Raw genomic sequence first — 18,574 nt, 5'->3', positions numbered from 1 at the left:
GGCATCGGGAACGCGTTGCCAAATAGAAGGCTAAGCAAAAACAGAACAACTCTCACTACACAAAGAACATAACTCACCTTGGAATCACAAAGCAGGCTCGAAGAGGATGTTTTGGACCCCATGCCACACACAATTGACTAACTCGCATAATCAACTCTAGCATGAAATCCTAAACACCAAGAGCAAAAGCTACAATGAACACTAGACCTAGAACCGATAGGGCTCTGATGCCAAAATGAAACAACCCTTCTTCTTTTTTTTCTTTTTATAATATAATCTCTAGTGGTCTCACATCCACTAACAACCTAACATCAATCAACAACTGAAACGACCCGACCCGTTTTTTTAGTAAGAATAATTATAATTAATTAACAAGTGGTCCCATATCCACTAGCCACCTAACCAAAATCAAACCAAACAGCGGAAATTAATCAACATATACCATTAAACCAGTAATCAATAACCAATAATTAAATAACCAATAACAATAATAATTCAACCAACTACATAACTTCACCAACCTAGAAATGCTCTACTTACTCAAGTCTAGCAACCTAATAGAAGTTAGACAACACGTCAATGAACTGCAAGATCATCTTCCTCTTCATCGCCTTGATTCCACGATCACACTTTGCCTTTACCTTCACCATAACACATATGAGATGTGTGAGTAATTTATAAACACACAGTGAGGCAATCCTCCCATCTATTGGGCTATACACACAAGCAATTCAGATATCTCTAACCCTACTAGTGGTGGTGTCGATCGATACCAATTGTGAATGGGTTAATCGGTTCAATTTTAAATTCTCTGGTTTGCGTGGTTGGTTTAGAGAAGCCCTAAACTCGAGTTTAAAAGGAAGAACTCGACCTCCTTTGTCCATTTGAGAAGTTTTCACACTTTAAGAGAAAAAAGAAGAAAGAAGAGTTTCCAGAGGCTGTTCTTGTGGTTTTTGGGAGATCTTTGGTCCTGTGAGTGAATTTTCTTTTTGGAGGGTGTGGATTCAAGGATAAGGACATGGTGGGAAGTTTGTTGTGGTGCTAGCTTCATCGTTGGGGCATAGATCTTGCTGTTTGGTAAAGGTGAGAGTATGACCGTGGCTTATCTGAGCTAAGATCTCTGTTTCTGTGACTTTGTGTGTTGTGTGGTTTTGTCTCTTGATTGTTTGGGAGTTTTTCGTGGCTCCTGAGACTTGGATTTCGTTGCTGGGATCGTGTGGGACGATAAGAAAAAGCTTGGAGGCGAGATTCGGAGGTTATGTGCGAAGGAAATTGATGCTCACCATCGGTGTTGGTCGACAACATGTGGAGGTGTTAGTCGACACTGTTAGAGATTCGTGAATGTCAAGGTGTCGATCGACACCCTTCTGTAACAACTGGTTATGTCATGTTGCATTGTGCATTGCCTGGTTTTTTTATATTGTTTGTTGATGGTGGCATGAGAGATCTTATTGCTTTTGTGTATAGCCTATTAGATGGATGGATTGTCTCAGTAAGTATTTCTGGCAATACTTACGCCTCTCTTTTGTATTGTGGCGCAGGTAAAGACAAAATGTGATCGTGTAATCAAGGCTATGAAGAGGAGGATGTTCTAGAAGCTTAGTTGTTTGTTATGTGTCATTGTTAGGATGATAGAGTGGAACTTAGTGGTCTAGAATGGATGTTAGGATTACTGGTTTCTTAGTGGTCTAGAATGGATGTTAGGGTTGTTGGTTTCATGATTGGTTATGTTTTGGATTGTTATTGACATTGATATGATGTTATTTCTTTAATTGTTATTAATTATTGGAATTGAATTATCTGTAATCCGCTATTGTTGTTAATTGAGGATAGGTTGCTAATAAGTATGAAATCACTAGATATTAGAATATATAAAAAAAACGGTAGGGTTGTTTTAGAATCTCATTCTAATGTCTTGACACCAACAACAATAATAATAGTGTGGATTTGCAAAGTGATAAAACGGCAGAAGAGATCTTCCAATTACTTCTCTATAATGTTATTTTCATCGACATCAAAATACATATAGATACGTTTTTGTTTTATCAATGTGGTTTAAATATTAACAAAAAAGAAAAAAACATTGATGGTATGGATATTTTGACAACAATGAAAATAACAATTGTGTATTTTTTTAGGAGAAAAATATAAGTAGTTAACATTTTATATAAAATGGGTTAATGATGAGAATTTTCTCATAGATTAGATTTTTCAAATGTTGACAAAAAAAAAAAAAAAAAAAATCTATATATAACCATATAAGTAGATGTGCGTATGGAGATCGTGGTCCATAATATAACCATAAAATCCGAACTTTTAAAAGTTTTAGTGTATCAAAATATGCCTCTTTTTTACGGAATGGTCCAAAATTGTCCTCCCATAAACTCAAATGGAGAAGAGCCACAAAATAAGGATCCTATTCTATGTGTCCATGTGCATGTGTATGTGAGTGTTTGTGGTGTCACATTCTACGGCTAACAACCACATCCTTCACTTATACTCTTGGTCCGGCGTCGTCATGTTTACTTGGCAATCCCCAAATTGTCTCGTCTCAGTAGTCTTCACATAGAATAATCTTTGTTTTTATTCTAAAAGCTGTCCAATAGTCCAAATGCATTATCCTACTTTTTTAGGAAAAAGACTTAAATTTTGCTCATTGACATGGTTTTGTTAAAAAACTACTCATAAACTAATTGAGTGGTTATATTTAAAAAAGAAAACCTAATATTAAAACACATTTTTTTTCGGGCACGATAATCAAGGAGTCCTTACCACTACTTTCCTCCAGCATCGGTGAAGGAGAACTTTGCCGGCGTCGGGACATAACCTGTTTTTCTTCTCCCTTTTTCTTGCACTATTTGCTTTTGTTTTTCTTAGTTGTCTTTAAGATTTTGATCACTTTTAATCCCTCTAAATCTATCCCCAACCACATGCTTTCAATAGCCGATCTCAAATCCATGGAAGTGACTAGTTGGTCGAGTCTTCACGACTGTTATCCACTACCCATCCCCTTCCCGGAGAAGCTATCTGAAGAACCAGCAAACGCCAAATCTAGGGTTTCGACCCACCAAAAAGAGATCTCACACCATGTATCAGCGATGGCAGGAGCAGATCTGCTTGGACCATCTTTTGCTGGCCTGGTGGAACCGTCGACGACACACGACGACCATCTCATCTTGGTGTCGACTTCTAGAACCGGAGACCTTAAGCTCCTTTTGTTCTCTTCTGAATCCTCAAGCCCCGTTATGAAGCCACAACCAGCGCCCTTTCCCCCATCGGAGATACTCAAACCCCTGCATCAGACCTCGCTTCAGTCCAGCCGCCGCGTGAGAACCAAACCGTCCCCAATCGGAAAACTAGGGTTTCCACTGGTGGGCTTACAAACTCTTGGTTCTTTAAGCTTCTCGAGCCCATTCCGAAAAGATGATCCACAATATAATCCGCTTTTATCCAGGTTCGATCAGAACTCAATTCTCTCACACTCTAGGCAATTTCTGTGTAGCTTTATGGAACCATCTGTTCGAAGACTGCATTTGGATATTAAACTACCATTGATGCTAGTTTGGTTGAAGAATTCTTTAGAAAACCTGTTATTATGATCCAGTCCTTTTGGAACTGTGGTTACCGATGTGTCTTCAGGCTCCTTTCTTCAATCCGACTGATACATAAGCCCGCTAAACTGCCTCTCATCAACTTTTTGAAGTTCCCTCTTAAAAACCTGAAGATTAGCGGCATTATGACCCCAGTTCAATGTAATTGGGGTTACCACAACATCTTCAAGCGTTTCACCCTTGAGATTAAGACTGAAATCAACTTTACATCTATCCTCAAACAGAGCATTCTTAACCCTGCTCAAACCCTTAGCACAGCTTTCCTTCGGGTCACATCTGTAGCTTCTTCAACACCGCTTAGTCTTCAATCTAAGACAGTGGTCATCTTCTCCTCCATCGAAGCATTCATGGAAGAAACATCGTTATTTCTTGACTTCACATGTTCCAAAACCCTTGCAAGGAATTGGTCCATAGCTCTCAAGTCTACAATTTCGATGACCCTTATCTATCTTTATCTTTTCAATGTATTGGCTTTAGGGATTGCCTTACTCTGTTGTTCGTTAAACTTTGTTATATGTTGTATTCTATTTTAATGGAATGAAGCATATGTTTGTTAAAAAAAAAAAAAAAACATGGCTTTGTTAATTGTTAATATAGTGGTCGATGATAATATTATTAAAATTTGCTAAGAGTTGTCTTATTATTACAAGGAAACAACTTAAAACTTAAAAACTGAATTTTACAGACAAATAAGAACTAGAATCGTACGGTGAAGATAAAAGACAAGAGGATGCCAAGTCTCTCAAGTCTCAATCAACTGAAATAAGACCATTTTTCATCCTTGCCCTTGCCGTCGCCACCAGCTGCAGCTTCGTCCTGGTAGTAAACACCGAGGTTGTTGATCGCTGCGGTGAGAGCGTCTGTGGACGTTTCCATGGAAAGATAAGGCATGTTGTTGAATGAACGAGCAAGACACGTTGCGGCTACTAGTTTGTCGTTTCCCTTATCACTACCTGCTTTGTTGTTGTTCCTCTGCTCCTCGGCTCGGTGTTTAAGAGTCTGAAACATGAGCTCAGGCTCGTGCTGCATCGCTCTGAGGACATCTGCAGAGGACTGGCCCATCACAGCACGTGTCACTGCGAATCCGTGAGGTCCATCGCTCTGCAAGACTCGGACTACACTTGGTCCACCAAACAGATTGTGGACTCCACCTAGAGCTTCCTCATATGCCCCGCCCAGGAACATTCCCAAATAGTACCTACCCCCGCTGCAGCCGTTTTTTTCCAGCTCGTGCAATGGCAAGCTCGATTCTCCGCCTATGAACTTGTTGATCTTTCCGTCGCTGTCGCACGTCAAATCTGATAAGATCCCTCTCGCCACAGGCCTCTGATCAAGCCTATGGATTGGAACTATTGGAAACAGCTGATCAATCCCCCAGAAATCAGGGATCGAAGTGAAAACCGATAGATTGACATGGTAAGACAGAACCGGATCCGATGCGCCAATTGCCTTAATCACCAACTCGCATAACCCATCAACACCAGCTAACTGTTCAATGCTCAAGGAACCTTCTTTGAACCCTTCAACACATCTCTGCTTCAGCTGATCAACATAAAGCAAGCAGCTTTCACGATCACCACGCATCGCAGCACCATAAAGATTCTCGTAATCATTTCGGACTTCCTCAGAGTTCCCTTCAAGCATAAACTGAACATCAGTTGGGGTTTCATGTTGTTTACTAGCTGAAACAGCTTCAAAGATCAACACCGAGTGATGTGAGACAATAGCTCGACCACTCTCACTGCATATCACCGGATGCTTCACAGACTTCCGATCACAAACAAACCTCACCGATGCCACAACAGCTGCAGCATACTCCTCAAGTGTATAAGCAACAGAGAGATCCGACTCCCCTGATTTAGACCCGTCGTAATCAATCCCCAATCCACCACCAATATCAATAACCTTCATATGAGCACCAAGACGAACAAGCTCACAGTAAAGCTGCGCAGCCTCAGCCACACCGTCGGATAACAAAGCCGTTGACGGGATCTGTGAACCAATGTGAAAATGCAGAAGCTGGAGACAATCAAGCATACCAACTTGACGAAGCCTCTGAACCACACGAATAATCTGAATAGTAGTCAATCCAAACTTGCCTTTCTCACCAGAAGTAGACCCAAAATGACCAGAATGCTTGGTTCTAAGCTTAGCTCTTAACCCAATCACAGGCCTCACGTTCATCTTCTGACTCAAATCAATAACCAAATCAAGCTCTTCTTCTTGCTCAAGAACAATCACAGTATTCAATTCAAGTTTCCTCCCAAACAATGCCAACGAGACATACTCAGAGTCTTTGAAACCATTACACACAAGAAACGCATCAGGGTTACCTTTACACAAACAACTCATAGCAAGAAGTATCTCAGGCTTCGAACCAGCTTCCAACCCGAATCGAAAACTCGATCCGAACTCAACAATATCTTCGATAACGAACCGATCTTGATTACATTTCACAGGATACACACCTTGGTAATGAGAACCATAGCCTTGAGTCTCAACCGCGTAATCAAACGCTGACTGAAGACACTCGAGACGATTCTTCAGAACATCAGGGAAACGAACGATAAGCGGAAGCTGTAATCCCAAACCACCGGAGGTTTTCGGATCTGTCACCTTCTTCACAACCTTCATCAGATCGATGTCTTGGTGAGGCAAAGTGTTTGAGCCATGAGGACGAACAGAGATGTTCCCGGAGGTATTGGCTGAGAAATACGGAGCTCCCCATCCGTCGATACGGTAAAGAGAGGAGGAGAGCGACGGTGACCAATGGCAAGAACCGTCAACAACGGCGGCGGTGGTAGACGACGGAACAAAGACGCCGGAGCAATCAACGGAGAAGGTATCGATGGGAGTATCAACACAAGCTAGAGAAGGCATCTTCTTCTTCCTTCAACGAACGGTTACAAATGAATGTTTCGTGAAACAAAAATTTTCGACAGGAAAAAAAAAATGAATCTGTGAAACTGTTAGAAAGAATTGGGGGAATTTGAAACCCGCCGAGGCGGAGAGCCTCGGGGCTAACCCCCTCAAAAGAAGCAGAAGGTGAATCTATCACCACCGTGAAACCCGCCTTTTACGACCCGACCCGACCCGACCCGACCCGAAATTCCCCACCACGAACGTTCAGAAGGAAGTTTTTTTTTTTTTTTTTTTTGAAAATTTGATAAAAACAGAAAAAGGAATTTTCCAAATCTGAGTTCAACAGCAAAAGAAAATGAGAATGAGAGAATTTTCTCGGGAAAATTCAAGGTGGAGACTGGAGGAGTCGTGTAAAAAGGAGAGATTGGTGAAGGATGATGAAGCGAGAATTGCATGAAGGAGGAAGCTTCGTTATATAGGAGAGAGGTGGTGGGAGAGAAAGCTGAGAGATTCGGATGAGGTTGGATTTGGGCTTGGGCCCTATTTGTGATTCTCTCTATTAAAATAATATTAAAAAAATAATAACCTTTATTTGTATTTTCTTTGAAATTTTTTCCGTTAAGAAAAAATGAAAAATATATCATATTGGACCCAAGAAAAAGAAAGAATTTCATAGCCACCAAAACGTAATTTTCCTGACTATAATAATACTAAATATTTGAAAATTACGTTTCGTTTTAGCGGACAGACGCATTAAAATAACCCCACTCTCACCTTTTAAGTTTTTATATGTGAAAAAACATTTAATCATCTTCACCATGGTAGCAAATCTTAAATTGCTATGTTTGATTACTAATGTTGTGAAGATATACTATTTATTAAATATCTTTAAAGTAAATTATTTTAGATATTATTAATCAATACTTGAGACAAAGAAAGTCTTAAATAACAAAATACTCTATGTGAGGACTAAAATAAACTAAAAAATTAATGTGAAGCTTATGTTTGTAAAGAACATACTTTGTGCAAAAAAAATTAAGCTTAGGTTTGGTCATGTACAAGCAACACATACAAGAACAAACATGTATCTTTGTTGATACTTGAATACTTTATGTACAATCAACATTTTGAAGTATAAACTTATAAATTTATACATTATGAATATTTTTTTTAAAAAAAATATCAATCTACACACTCTTTTGTATACTTAATACACCAACAAAATAAAAGTTAATAGCTAAGACTCGTCCTGGGCAATCGGCAGAACCCGATTAAACCGAACCAGACAAACCGAATGTTTCGGTTATCGGCGTCTGATGTGTGACGGTTAACGGTTAACGGTTTGGTTCAGTTAACGGATCGGCAAAATTAATTTGAGAATTCGGTTAACGGTTCGGTTCAGTTCGGCAAAACATAACCGATCGGTTTTACATAAACCGAAATATATATAGGGTTATTTTTTTTAACCCTAATCCCCTTTCATTTCTTCCTGTGGCTGCCTCTTTAGCCAGCAAAGAGCTCTCTCTCAAAAAAAAAATGGTGAAAGCTAAACCTTTGAATCCGAAATGACTTAATCACTCATTCGTATCTCCTCCTTCATCATCTTCTAGAACTCGTCTCTTGTTGTCAATCATACGCAGAAGAAGAAGCCCCTTTGTCTGACTACTTTAAACTCTAATCGCTAATCTCAGACTAGTAAGCTGTTCTTATTTTTTCTTCTGAACGATTTTAAAGTCATAATCTTACCCTAACTTTGTTTAAATCGATTGCTTTGTTCTCTTCTTCTGCTTTTACTACTTCTCTCTATTCTTCTAGATTTTTTTCCTGATGTATTAGTTCAAAACCTAATCCTAATTAGTTCGTTTTGTTTGTTTCAAAGTTTAGTTCGTTTTGTTATGTGGAATTCTTTACCTGGATCTAATACTAAAATTTATGAGTTTTGTAGATTTCTTCTCACGACAACAATGAGAGAGAGGGTGAGGAATAGGCCTGGGCATAAAATCCGAATCCGAAAATCCGTACCGTATCCGAACTAAAGTAAGCGGATTAAAACCGAACCAATATTAAGGAAATAACCAATCGGTTCTTGGCTTTCATTATTTTGGATATCGGATATTATCCGATCCGAACCGATATCCAATAAATATCCAAATATAACCGAACATATAAGAAATAGTATGATATTCCGTTAAATATGCCTCATATCTTTTATGTATTTATATGGTTCTATGAGAACCTTGTCATTTACTTAATTTCTATTTTTTTTGTTTTAATACTCCATTAGTATGATTATTTGGGTACAATAAGATTAAAAAGTATTCGAATAAAACATTGTCCAATAACTTTTGGTTTAATTTTGGTTATCGATAATCATCTCCGAACCGATCCAAAAGCGGAATTATCCGAACCGAAACCGAACTAAATTTTATAAATACCTGAATGGATGTTAGAATCAATATCCAAAAAATCCGAAATCCGAAAAATCCGAACCGAATCCGATCTGATATCCGAACGCCCAGACCTAGTGAGGAACCTGAAATCACATATTGTCGGCAGTTCACGCAGCGGAGCCAACTAGAAACGGTCGTCACAGCCGGCGTTAGTGTTAGCTTCCAAAAACCCTAGATTTGAATGGATTTGGGCTTGGTTATTATAATTTTGGGCTTGGGGTTTTTAAAGTTCTGCCTTTTAATTTTGTCAATTGAGTTGTTGTTATTGGGTTTTTTGGCTTCTAAAAATTTTTTCTTACAAAAAGTAAACCGAACCAAAACCGAATAAAAAATAATTCGGTTCAACTTTGGAACAGAAATTTTATTCAATAACCGACCCGAACAAACCGACTTCCGAATTGACCTGAACCGAATTTTAATTCGGGTTTATTCGGTGAGATTTTTTAAAACCCGATTTTTTGCGAAACCGAACAACCTGACCCGAATAAACCGGTTAAACCGAACGTCCAAGACTAGCTAAGACCCTTTCTCACCAATCCATAACCTATCACACTAATTAGATTTTTTTGGATGCTTCCCTGCATCCAAAATTCATCTCTTCCAAATTCTATCTGAACTTCTCCTCCAAGATCTATGTGAACTTTTCCTCCAAACTCTCTTTCAACTTTTCCATATCCTTCAAGTATTCTTCCTTCGTTGCATCGATAACACTGGGTAATATTGGCTGATGTCTCTACCTTGAGATTATCTACATCATTCGGCACTTTCCAGTCACGGTAGGTTCCCCAATCAAAGGAGATGGTCGTTAAAGAGCCGAAGACCAACCAAGTTATGGACCATCTGCATTGGTCCTCTTTTATAATCGGATTTTTTGTCCCAAAATAAACTTACCACATACCTCTTGCTATAATTTAGTGTAGTTATCTTTATTGATACAAAAACAAATCCGATTATTCTTTTTCTTTTCGCCTAAACTCTAAACCGAATTTAAAACATATTAATATCATTCCTAAAAATTATTTCAGCAACATAATGATATATTATAAACCGATTATGTGATATATTTATAAACCGATTATCAAACTTAGTTTTCGAAATTAACTCCGCACGTACGTGCGGTTCCATCCCTAGTTACGCAATATGTTATCCTTTGATGTTTAGTGCATTTGACCAGAGAGTGGGTATAATCAGAATCCGTATGACACTTGCCAAGACATAATTTTTGCATTCAGAATTTTGTCAAACAAAATAATTTGTAAGTTGCAAAAAAAATAATAGCAAAATATGATAATGGTACTGAAAATAGTAAATCTATAATTTGTTACCACCATTTGGAAGAAAACTGAAAAGTTTCTATAACTTTTTTTTTAATGTGAAATCGTTAAAATTGCAGATTTTTAAAATTTAATATTTCTCAACATCTAAAAACAAATTTTTGTCTTAAAAAAAAATAGATATTTCATCATTTGTAATTTTCATTTTTTGTTGTTATTGAAAACTCGTCTACCGTCATATTGTTTATTTGGATAATAATAAATAGAAGAAAAAAAATATACATTCTGATTTTTATGGTTGAAATTTGTTTCGTAAAGATTTTTATATTTTGTGATAAAAATTAATAATCCAAGTTGTGATGATCTATAAAAAAAAATATATAGATATTTTTATTTTTTAATACCATTGCGTTCTTATGTATTTCATACGAATCGTATGATTAATGGTTTCCTATTTATTAACTTTTTATAATTTTAAACGATCATATTGTTACTTAAATTAATCACACAAAATAGAACAACCAAAAGACTAAAATGATCTAAAATAATATGACCATATATGGTCGGCCTCAGAAATAGCAATAGAATTCATGAGGGATATAGTAATACAACGTTTTTTTTTTTTTTTTTTGAACAAAGATGTGTTTTCAATCCATTAGAATAAGAAACAGCTACAAGCAACATGAAAAGTTTAACCAACAACATAAAGGGGAAAACCCTAAAGCTTAGAACAACAAGGATACATAGAAAGATAAGGGCAGTCGATAATATGAGCTTGAGAGCTATGGACGAGATGCTAAAAAGCAGTTTGGAACCTGTGAGATCAAGAAGTATCGAAGCATCATCCATGAACAAATCACTGAATGATAAGGTGGCCACTATCTTGAGTCGAAGACGGAGCGGCGTTGAAAAGGCCAAAGCTGGAGATCTCACCTAGATGAAATGGTCTACACGCAATCGGGCTTTGCTAGGGGTATAGCTGTCAATTGGGCGGGCCACCCATGGATATGCCCATGTCCATATATATATGGGCTGACCATGGTCAGACCAAAAAATAAATGGTCTATTTGGGCATTTGATCATTTTTGTCTATTGACCATATGGGCTTAACCAAATGGACAATGGGTTGCCCACTTACCAAAATGAGAAATTCTATTTACAACTAAATAATTTTAAATTATTATATTTTACATTTATAAATTTTTATTTTCATAAAATACATTTATATTTTTTTTTCATAAAACAGATAAATTATTGTATTTGCGGAAGAGTGATTTTATAATTTTAGTGGGAAAACACAGTTTTACGGTTTTGGCAGAAAAACGTAATTTTACGGTTTTGGCAGGAAAACACAGTTTTACGATTTTGGCGGGAAAACATAATTTTACGGTTTTGGCGGGAAAACACAATTTTACGATTTTGGCAGAAAAACGTAATTTTACGGTTTTGGCGGGAAAACACAGTTTTACGGTTTTGGCGGAAAAACGTAATTTTACGGTTTTGGCGGGAAAACACAATTTTACGATTTTGGCGGGAAAACACAATTTTACGATTTTGGCGGGAAAACGTAATTTTACGGTTTTGGCGGGAAAACACAGTTTTACGGTTTTGGCGGAAAAACACAATTTTACAGTTTTGGCGGGAAAACGTAATTTTACGGTTTTGGCGGGAAAACACAGTTTTACGGTTTTGGCAAAAAATGATGATTCTCTAATTTTGGTTTTGAGGAAAAACTGTAATTACGTAATTTTCCACCAAACTCATAATTTTAGAAGAGAAATAACAAAAAAATTAGATTTTATAAAAGAAACAACAAAATAAAATTCAGATTTTATAAAAGAAAATAACAAAAATAATACTCAGATTTTATAAGTGAATAACAACAAAAATAAATTCAGATTTTATAAAAGAAAATAACAAAAATAAAACTCAGATTTTATAAGTGAATAGGAAAAAATAATAACAAAAATAAAATTCAGATTTTATAAGTGAATGACAATAGAAAAAAAAATGGGTTGTCCATGGTCATGACCATTTGGAAATGGTTTTAATGGGCATGGACACTTTGTGGACCATTGTCCATTTGGGACTGTCCAACTTTGGCCCATGCAAAAGAATGTCCAAATGGACTCGCCCAAATGGTCTATGGACGGACCATTTGACAGCTCTAGCTAGGGGGGTCGAGCAAAGTGGAGAAAGCTCTGGGTATTAGCAATTGGTCTGATGGTTGCGGTTTTAAGTTTGGGTAGGCTTTACTTGAAGAGAGTGGGGTAACCACTACTTCTTTGAGTTGAGGTCATAATGCCCCAACTCTTCAAGCTTAAATGAAGGGACTTTAACAAGTTGATAAGATGCAATGTAGAGAGCTCAGTAAACAGGCGGGATGGAAAAGAGAGACTGAGGGAACACCGGTAACCGCCGCACTATAGGGGCGGGGTTATAATGCCGGGTTCCGTCGAGCAATCTCCTTTAAAAGGTTCTTTTATAGGTGACTCTAAAAACAGGGTTTTCAAAGAACTCTTATACCAATCTAGAACCAATGGTGGCTTAACATTCAAATGCAGTCTTAGAACAAGTGATACCATTAAGCTACACAATGGGCGAATAGGATGGAAAAGAGTGGAGTGAAGACCAAACCTGGATATAAGGTGGAGTTGACAAGAGTGGTTCTGTTGGTGGTAGATAGCAAACATGGGCCAAGGATGCAAGCCCCAAGATCAAGACTAATATCGATGTGGAAGACTGACGGACTTTGCTATGCAAAGTTGTAGCCAGTGAGATGTCGATTGTATTAAAACCATAAAAACGGACCTGAGCTTTAAGGCTTGAGAGCGTGAATTGGAATTTTTGGTAATGGGCCAGCTAGTGGCTAATGGGCCTAAAGGTGGCCATAGGTCCATCAAAGGAAAACCTAGTTCGTTGTTGGCTGCGAGGAGGGTGGCGATGGTGTGGCGGCGCAGGGGCAAGTTTGCATTCAGATTGGAGCCGCTATACACCGGTGAAGGGAAGGGCGTTGGAAGCCTAAAGCATAGGAGCTTCAAAGCAAAAAGGGGATTGAAAGGAATCTGGGGTAGCCTCATCGACGTCGGTTCAGCTTTTCGCTGTCGTGGACTTCCACTATGGGAATCAGACTGACGGAAAGCTCAGCCATCGGAAGCAAATTACCAGATCTAAGAGATTGGTGGGGCTTCATAGTAGCTAGTTTCGACATAGGGCATGAGAGGAGGAATTGAGTCGGGACGAGGATCTCCGGGAGCTTCCCGTGCCATCTATCTCTATAAGAGGATTGTAATTTAGAGCTTATCGGTGGGAGAGAAAGGGTGTGAGCAAACTCCTGAGATTTCCAAAATGATTGAGCAAAGGGTCAGACGAAACGTAGTAAGGGCCAAAACGTGAGAAAGAGTACAGCTACAAGACCAAGATCACGACGCCAGCGAGCCGAAACTTCGCCGGCGTCGGAGTTGTTTCTTTTCGTTGAGTTCGGGACAGAGAGGTTTTCTTAATTGGGTTTTTTTTTTTTTTTGGAATTATCTTAGTAATACAACGCATAAACTCCTAAATTCACTGAATTTCTTTAGTTTCATAGAGAAATTTTGTACTCCTCTATTCTTTCAATCATTTGAATGATGTTTTAACAGTCAGTTTTAAAGACTTGATGTATCATTTTTCAAGAGTAGAAATTTTATCGCCCAAATAAGAGATTCAAACTCTGTGTGGAAAAAAGATATCCAACGGAGTTGATTTTTTGCTTTCATAAGACAGTATCCGAAAATTCTGAAGAGAATCCAATCTTTAAAAATGTTTGTGTTCTGTGATAAATACAGGTAAGAGAAGATGAGCTTATATACTACAGTTGTTAAAAAATCACTTCAAAAGGAGATTTTAACATATATATATATATATATATATAGTTTTGTTCAAAAAAAAAAAAAAACATATATATATATATAGTACTATTGGAAAACCAACAGACTCAATGAAAAACTTAGCTTATTGATTACACGTTCTAATACAGTAAATACTAAATACAATCATATTCTAGTAGATATACATAGTACTATTTGAATACCAATTTGTTTTTTTTCTCCATCAAATCCAAGGGATGAACGACTGTGATCACTGATCAACAACCTAAAATGGCGTGAAAGAGTCAATAATTTTTGGATTGATCGCTTATTATGTGCATGATTAATATGAGACTGAAATGAGATTTATTTAGATTTGATGGAGGTTATTGATTTCATACTCTAATACAATAGCAAAATGGTGCCCACGGGCCACGACTGTACGTGAGTCGACTAAGCAAGGTGGACCCACATGTCGGGAATAAAAATGGGATTCACTAATTAAAGTGATTGTCTGTGTTTCGGGATTTTTTTTAGACTGTGGTGAATAAATCAAATAAATGGATTTTAATTAATTTTGGTTTAATTAAATGCTGATTTAATTTAATTAAACCAAAAATTCCTAGTTCCCCTTTTATTGTCAATGTCTCATCTCTTTTTGTGCTATTGTCTACATTGTTACGAGAGAGGGAGAAACACATAAATAACTTTTGGTTATTTGGTGTAAAAAAGAAAGAAAAAAAGATCAAATTTTTTTTTTAGGGTGTGAATAGTTGGAGCGGACTAATCCGTCCACTACAAAAAAAAATTAAATTAAATCACTTAAATTGTATCACAAACCTAAGTGCTATTATTTTGAATCTCTTATGTATAAATGAGACAAATATAAATGATATAGCATCAATTATTATAATTGATGTTATCAGTAAATAGTTTGGCATCAATTCAATAAATTGATACAAATCTACATATTTACATCAATAAATAATCGTTGTATTTTCTAGTTTGTTATAAGCATCACTTATAAAATGATACAAAATAAAACATCAATTAAATAAAAGATACAATTTAGTATCAATAATAAACTGATGTTAATTAACACTGATTCAATAAAATAAAATGATAATAATTAACACTGATTCGGTTTGTATAAAACAAATAGTTTATTTTTTCAAAAATACCATGTTTTAAAAACTACACAAATATTTCAAATAATTAAGCAAAATATCACAAATCTTTTTATTCCTCATCTGTTATTGTTTTCTTCAATTATGTATAAAAACTTTTTTGTTGAAAATCAAAAAATCATTTCCACTACTCCAACAAACCCCATGATCTCGCCGGATCTACTCAAATAAAATTATTGTACGGGACTCCTTTTTAGTATAAATATTTTCTGAAACTCTTCTCCAAATTTGGCATAATACAAACAACAAAAAATTTAGAAATGATCACACAAATATAAAACTCTTTTCTAAGAACTGTCCAAAATGATAATTTTCTTAGAAGTTCTTCTTTGAAGGATGCCAATTGCCAACCATACCACTCCGGGTGAATCAAGTTATATGTGTACATCTCTAACACACAATCATATCGATAAGTTCATCTTATTTTTATCATTTTTTTCTTTTGGATTTCTCACATATGGCTCTGATTTTATATTTATTGGTTTTCATACTCAGAAAATCCTCATGGTGAAGGAACAACCAAGACAATGGAAATAAAAAAGTCTGAAGACAAAACAAGATGTGTGTTTATATAACACTTGAAGAAATCATAGCTAGATAGTGAAACTAAGTTAATATCACTTGTTTTGTTTGTTTGTTTTTTGTTTTTTTTTTTGTAAAAACTCTAATGAGTTCTATTAATTGAGTTAAATTTATGTTTTTTCTTTCAATTTTCAAATGACGTTTTTGTATAATAACTATTTGTAAAAATATTATAGAATACTTAGTAGATATTAAAAACAACTGTTGCTATATAAACAACAATTAATTTAACGGATATAACAAACCCGTTAAACAAATATTCTATATAAACAACTGTTGCTATAACAAATATAGACATATATAAATGGATAAATACAAAATTTATTTAAGATAATAAATCTGTTATAAATCAGAAATTATCTTAATTAGAATTTTTCTATTATCATCGTTTATTAAAAAATTAACGCAAATATTAACATCAGTTATTAATAAGTGATGTAAATAATTGAAATCAGTTCTTTTAATTGACACTAATACTAACATCACTCAAATAAAATCGGGAAAACCCCTAAAATACGCCATCAAATTTTTTTTTGGCCGTTTAATTTCTCTAGTTATTAAATTTCCCAAAAAATATATGGTTTAATTTTCGTTGTCTTTAAAAACCTTCATTTAATTAATAACGGTAGATTCATACTTACGACATAACGACTGTTAACTCTAATGACGGAAATATTATTTTTGCAATTGACACATTTTCATATCAGTTACAATAATTGATGTAAATATTAGCATCGGTTATTAATTAACTGATGTAAATTATTTGCATCACCATATTATAAATCATTTATTTAAATGATGCAAAAGTTTTTTACATCACTTATAACTAATGCAAATATTAAAAATAAATGATTTAAACTAATCTTTTTTTTGTAGTGGTCTGCGTACTGAACCACTTTTTATTTACCATTCAGCAAATGTAATCCACAGTGGTCCAGTCCAAATAAAGCAGAGACAAGACCGTAACATACCAACTGCGGACCGCTAGCTTTTGCATACAAATAGAGTTGATCCGCAGCGGTCTGTAGTCCACCTTAAAAATGGAGCGGTCTAGACCACAGATGGATTTGGCCGTTCTGACTGCAGTTACCATTCAAACCATTAGACTAAAGAGAGAAACAGAACTACCAGAGTTTCGGAGAACGAGGATCCGATTACTAAAATCGTTTCGAAAGGTATTGATTTTTGGTAGGGTTGTAGCTAAGAGATTTTCGTACACTCAAATTTCTACAGAAGTGAATTTGAGTTAATATTCTAGGAGATATCGGCAGTCTCATGGGGCGTTACTTCTTAGTCGTGAATTGAGACCAGCGGGTGTTTCGGGATCGATTGCGGTTTCAACTGAGATCTGATCATGCTGAAATTTTGTGGGACGCTTCGTGACGTCTAGGGATAGATTGTCACCGGAGGGATTATAGTTAACGGTTGGTTTTTATTTTAGGGTTTGTTTCTATCCAACCATTAAACAGAACACACCACACCTACACATCGTCACACAAAACAAGTTAGACAACTCAATTGCTTAGATAAGCTCATGGTCACACACTTACCTTATCAACCTGATAAAACAAAAATTACAACCAGTTGAGACTCTCCTAACTTCTGCAACAGCCCAAACACCCTACAACAAACCATACAACCAACACCGATTTTATAGCAAAACTGGACAGAAACATCATAAAAGAACAGTCTCAAAGACGAAACCCTAAAACCAACCGTTAACTATCAAATCCCTCCGGTGGAACTCTATCCCTAGACGTCACGAAGCTTCCCTAAAGTTTCAGCACGATCAGATATCAAGTGAAACCGAAATCGATCCCGAAACACCCGCTGATCTCAATTCGCGAATGCCCCATGAGACTGCTGATATCTCCTATAATATCAACTCAAATTCACTTCTGTAAAAAGAAGAGTGTACGAAAATCTCTTAGCTACAACCCTACCAAAATCAATACTTTTAGAAACGATTTGAGAAGTCGGATCTTCTTTTTCCCAAATCTTGACAGTTGTATTATTGATTATGTTATTAATTTTTTTTTTGTCAAACCTTCTATACTATTAAATATAAAACTATGTATTAACCCGCGGAAAACCGTGGGCTGAAATTTTTTTGATAAAAATTGTAATAATTTATTTTGTTATTATGTTATTTATAATATTTTGTGATAAAAAATTTGGTTTGCTTATCTAATTTTTGTACCTTAAAATGTTTTATTGAAAACCTGTCAATAAAACATTTGCGTTTAATGAATAAATTATTTAAAAATTTGTCAATTAAACGAAATATCAATTGGAGAGTACAAAAAGAGAAAAAAAAACTATATCATATATCCATGTTGCCAAATAGACCCAATTGTCTGCATAATTAAAAAAAAAATCTGTATCCCATATATTTAGTACTTTCTAAAACAACTAAGTCAGAAGAGTAAAGATAATATTTCATATAAATTAAATCTATTAACAAATTTATTGATTTTTCCTAAATTCTATATATCATTAACTATAAAAATAATCGTAGTTAATATATTGCCATAATAAAATCATGTTTTTATAGGTGTGGAGAAATGAATACTAATGGAAATTGAAAAATTAATATAGTGCCTAAAAATCGTGATATTAGAAAATATTCAGCCATAATTTTAGAAAAATCATAATTAATCCAACTTAAGCGTAACAAGATAGTAATGACTATAAAAGTAAGTATTATTAGAACAACACACAATACTTCTTCCAAAGAAAAGCAGACCTCCATATAAATTGAAA

General features: G+C 35.7%; 1 protein-coding gene and 1 long non-coding RNA gene across 2 annotated transcripts; one reads left to right on the top strand and one right to left on the bottom strand.

The window, feature by feature from the left end:
• Nucleotides 1-4,188: 4,188 nt before the first annotated feature.
• LOC104792227 (arginine decarboxylase 1, chloroplastic) lies at nt 4,189-7,153 on the bottom strand. The gene has a single exon (XM_010518328.3). It carries the CDS (start codon nt 6,489-6,491, stop codon nt 4,365-4,367), a length of 2,127 nt encoding a protein of 708 aa, XP_010516630.2. The 5' UTR covers nt 6,492-7,153; the 3' UTR covers nt 4,189-4,364.
• Nucleotides 7,154-7,949: 796 nt separating this feature from the next.
• Nucleotides 7,950-8,827, top strand: LOC147949943 (uncharacterized). Its single transcript, XR_015562331.1, has 2 exons — nt 7,950-8,168; nt 8,419-8,827. It is a non-coding gene; the product is annotated as an uncharacterized LOC147949943 (long non-coding RNA).
• Nucleotides 8,828-18,574: the final 9,747 nt, after the last annotated feature.

The sequence above is a fragment of the Camelina sativa genome, chromosome 1 (assembly GCF_030686135.1).
Source record: "Camelina sativa cultivar CO46 ecotype springtype chromosome 1, ASM3068613v1".
NCBI lineage: Eukaryota > Viridiplantae > Streptophyta > Magnoliopsida > Brassicales > Brassicaceae > Camelina > Camelina sativa.
This window is presented reverse-complemented; position numbering and strand designations above follow the sequence as displayed.

Coding starts and splice junctions, on each gene's coding strand:
- LOC104792227 (XM_010518328.3), bottom strand. CDS start 6,491: ATGCCTTCTCTAGCTTGTGTTGATACTCCCATCGATACCTTCTCCGTT.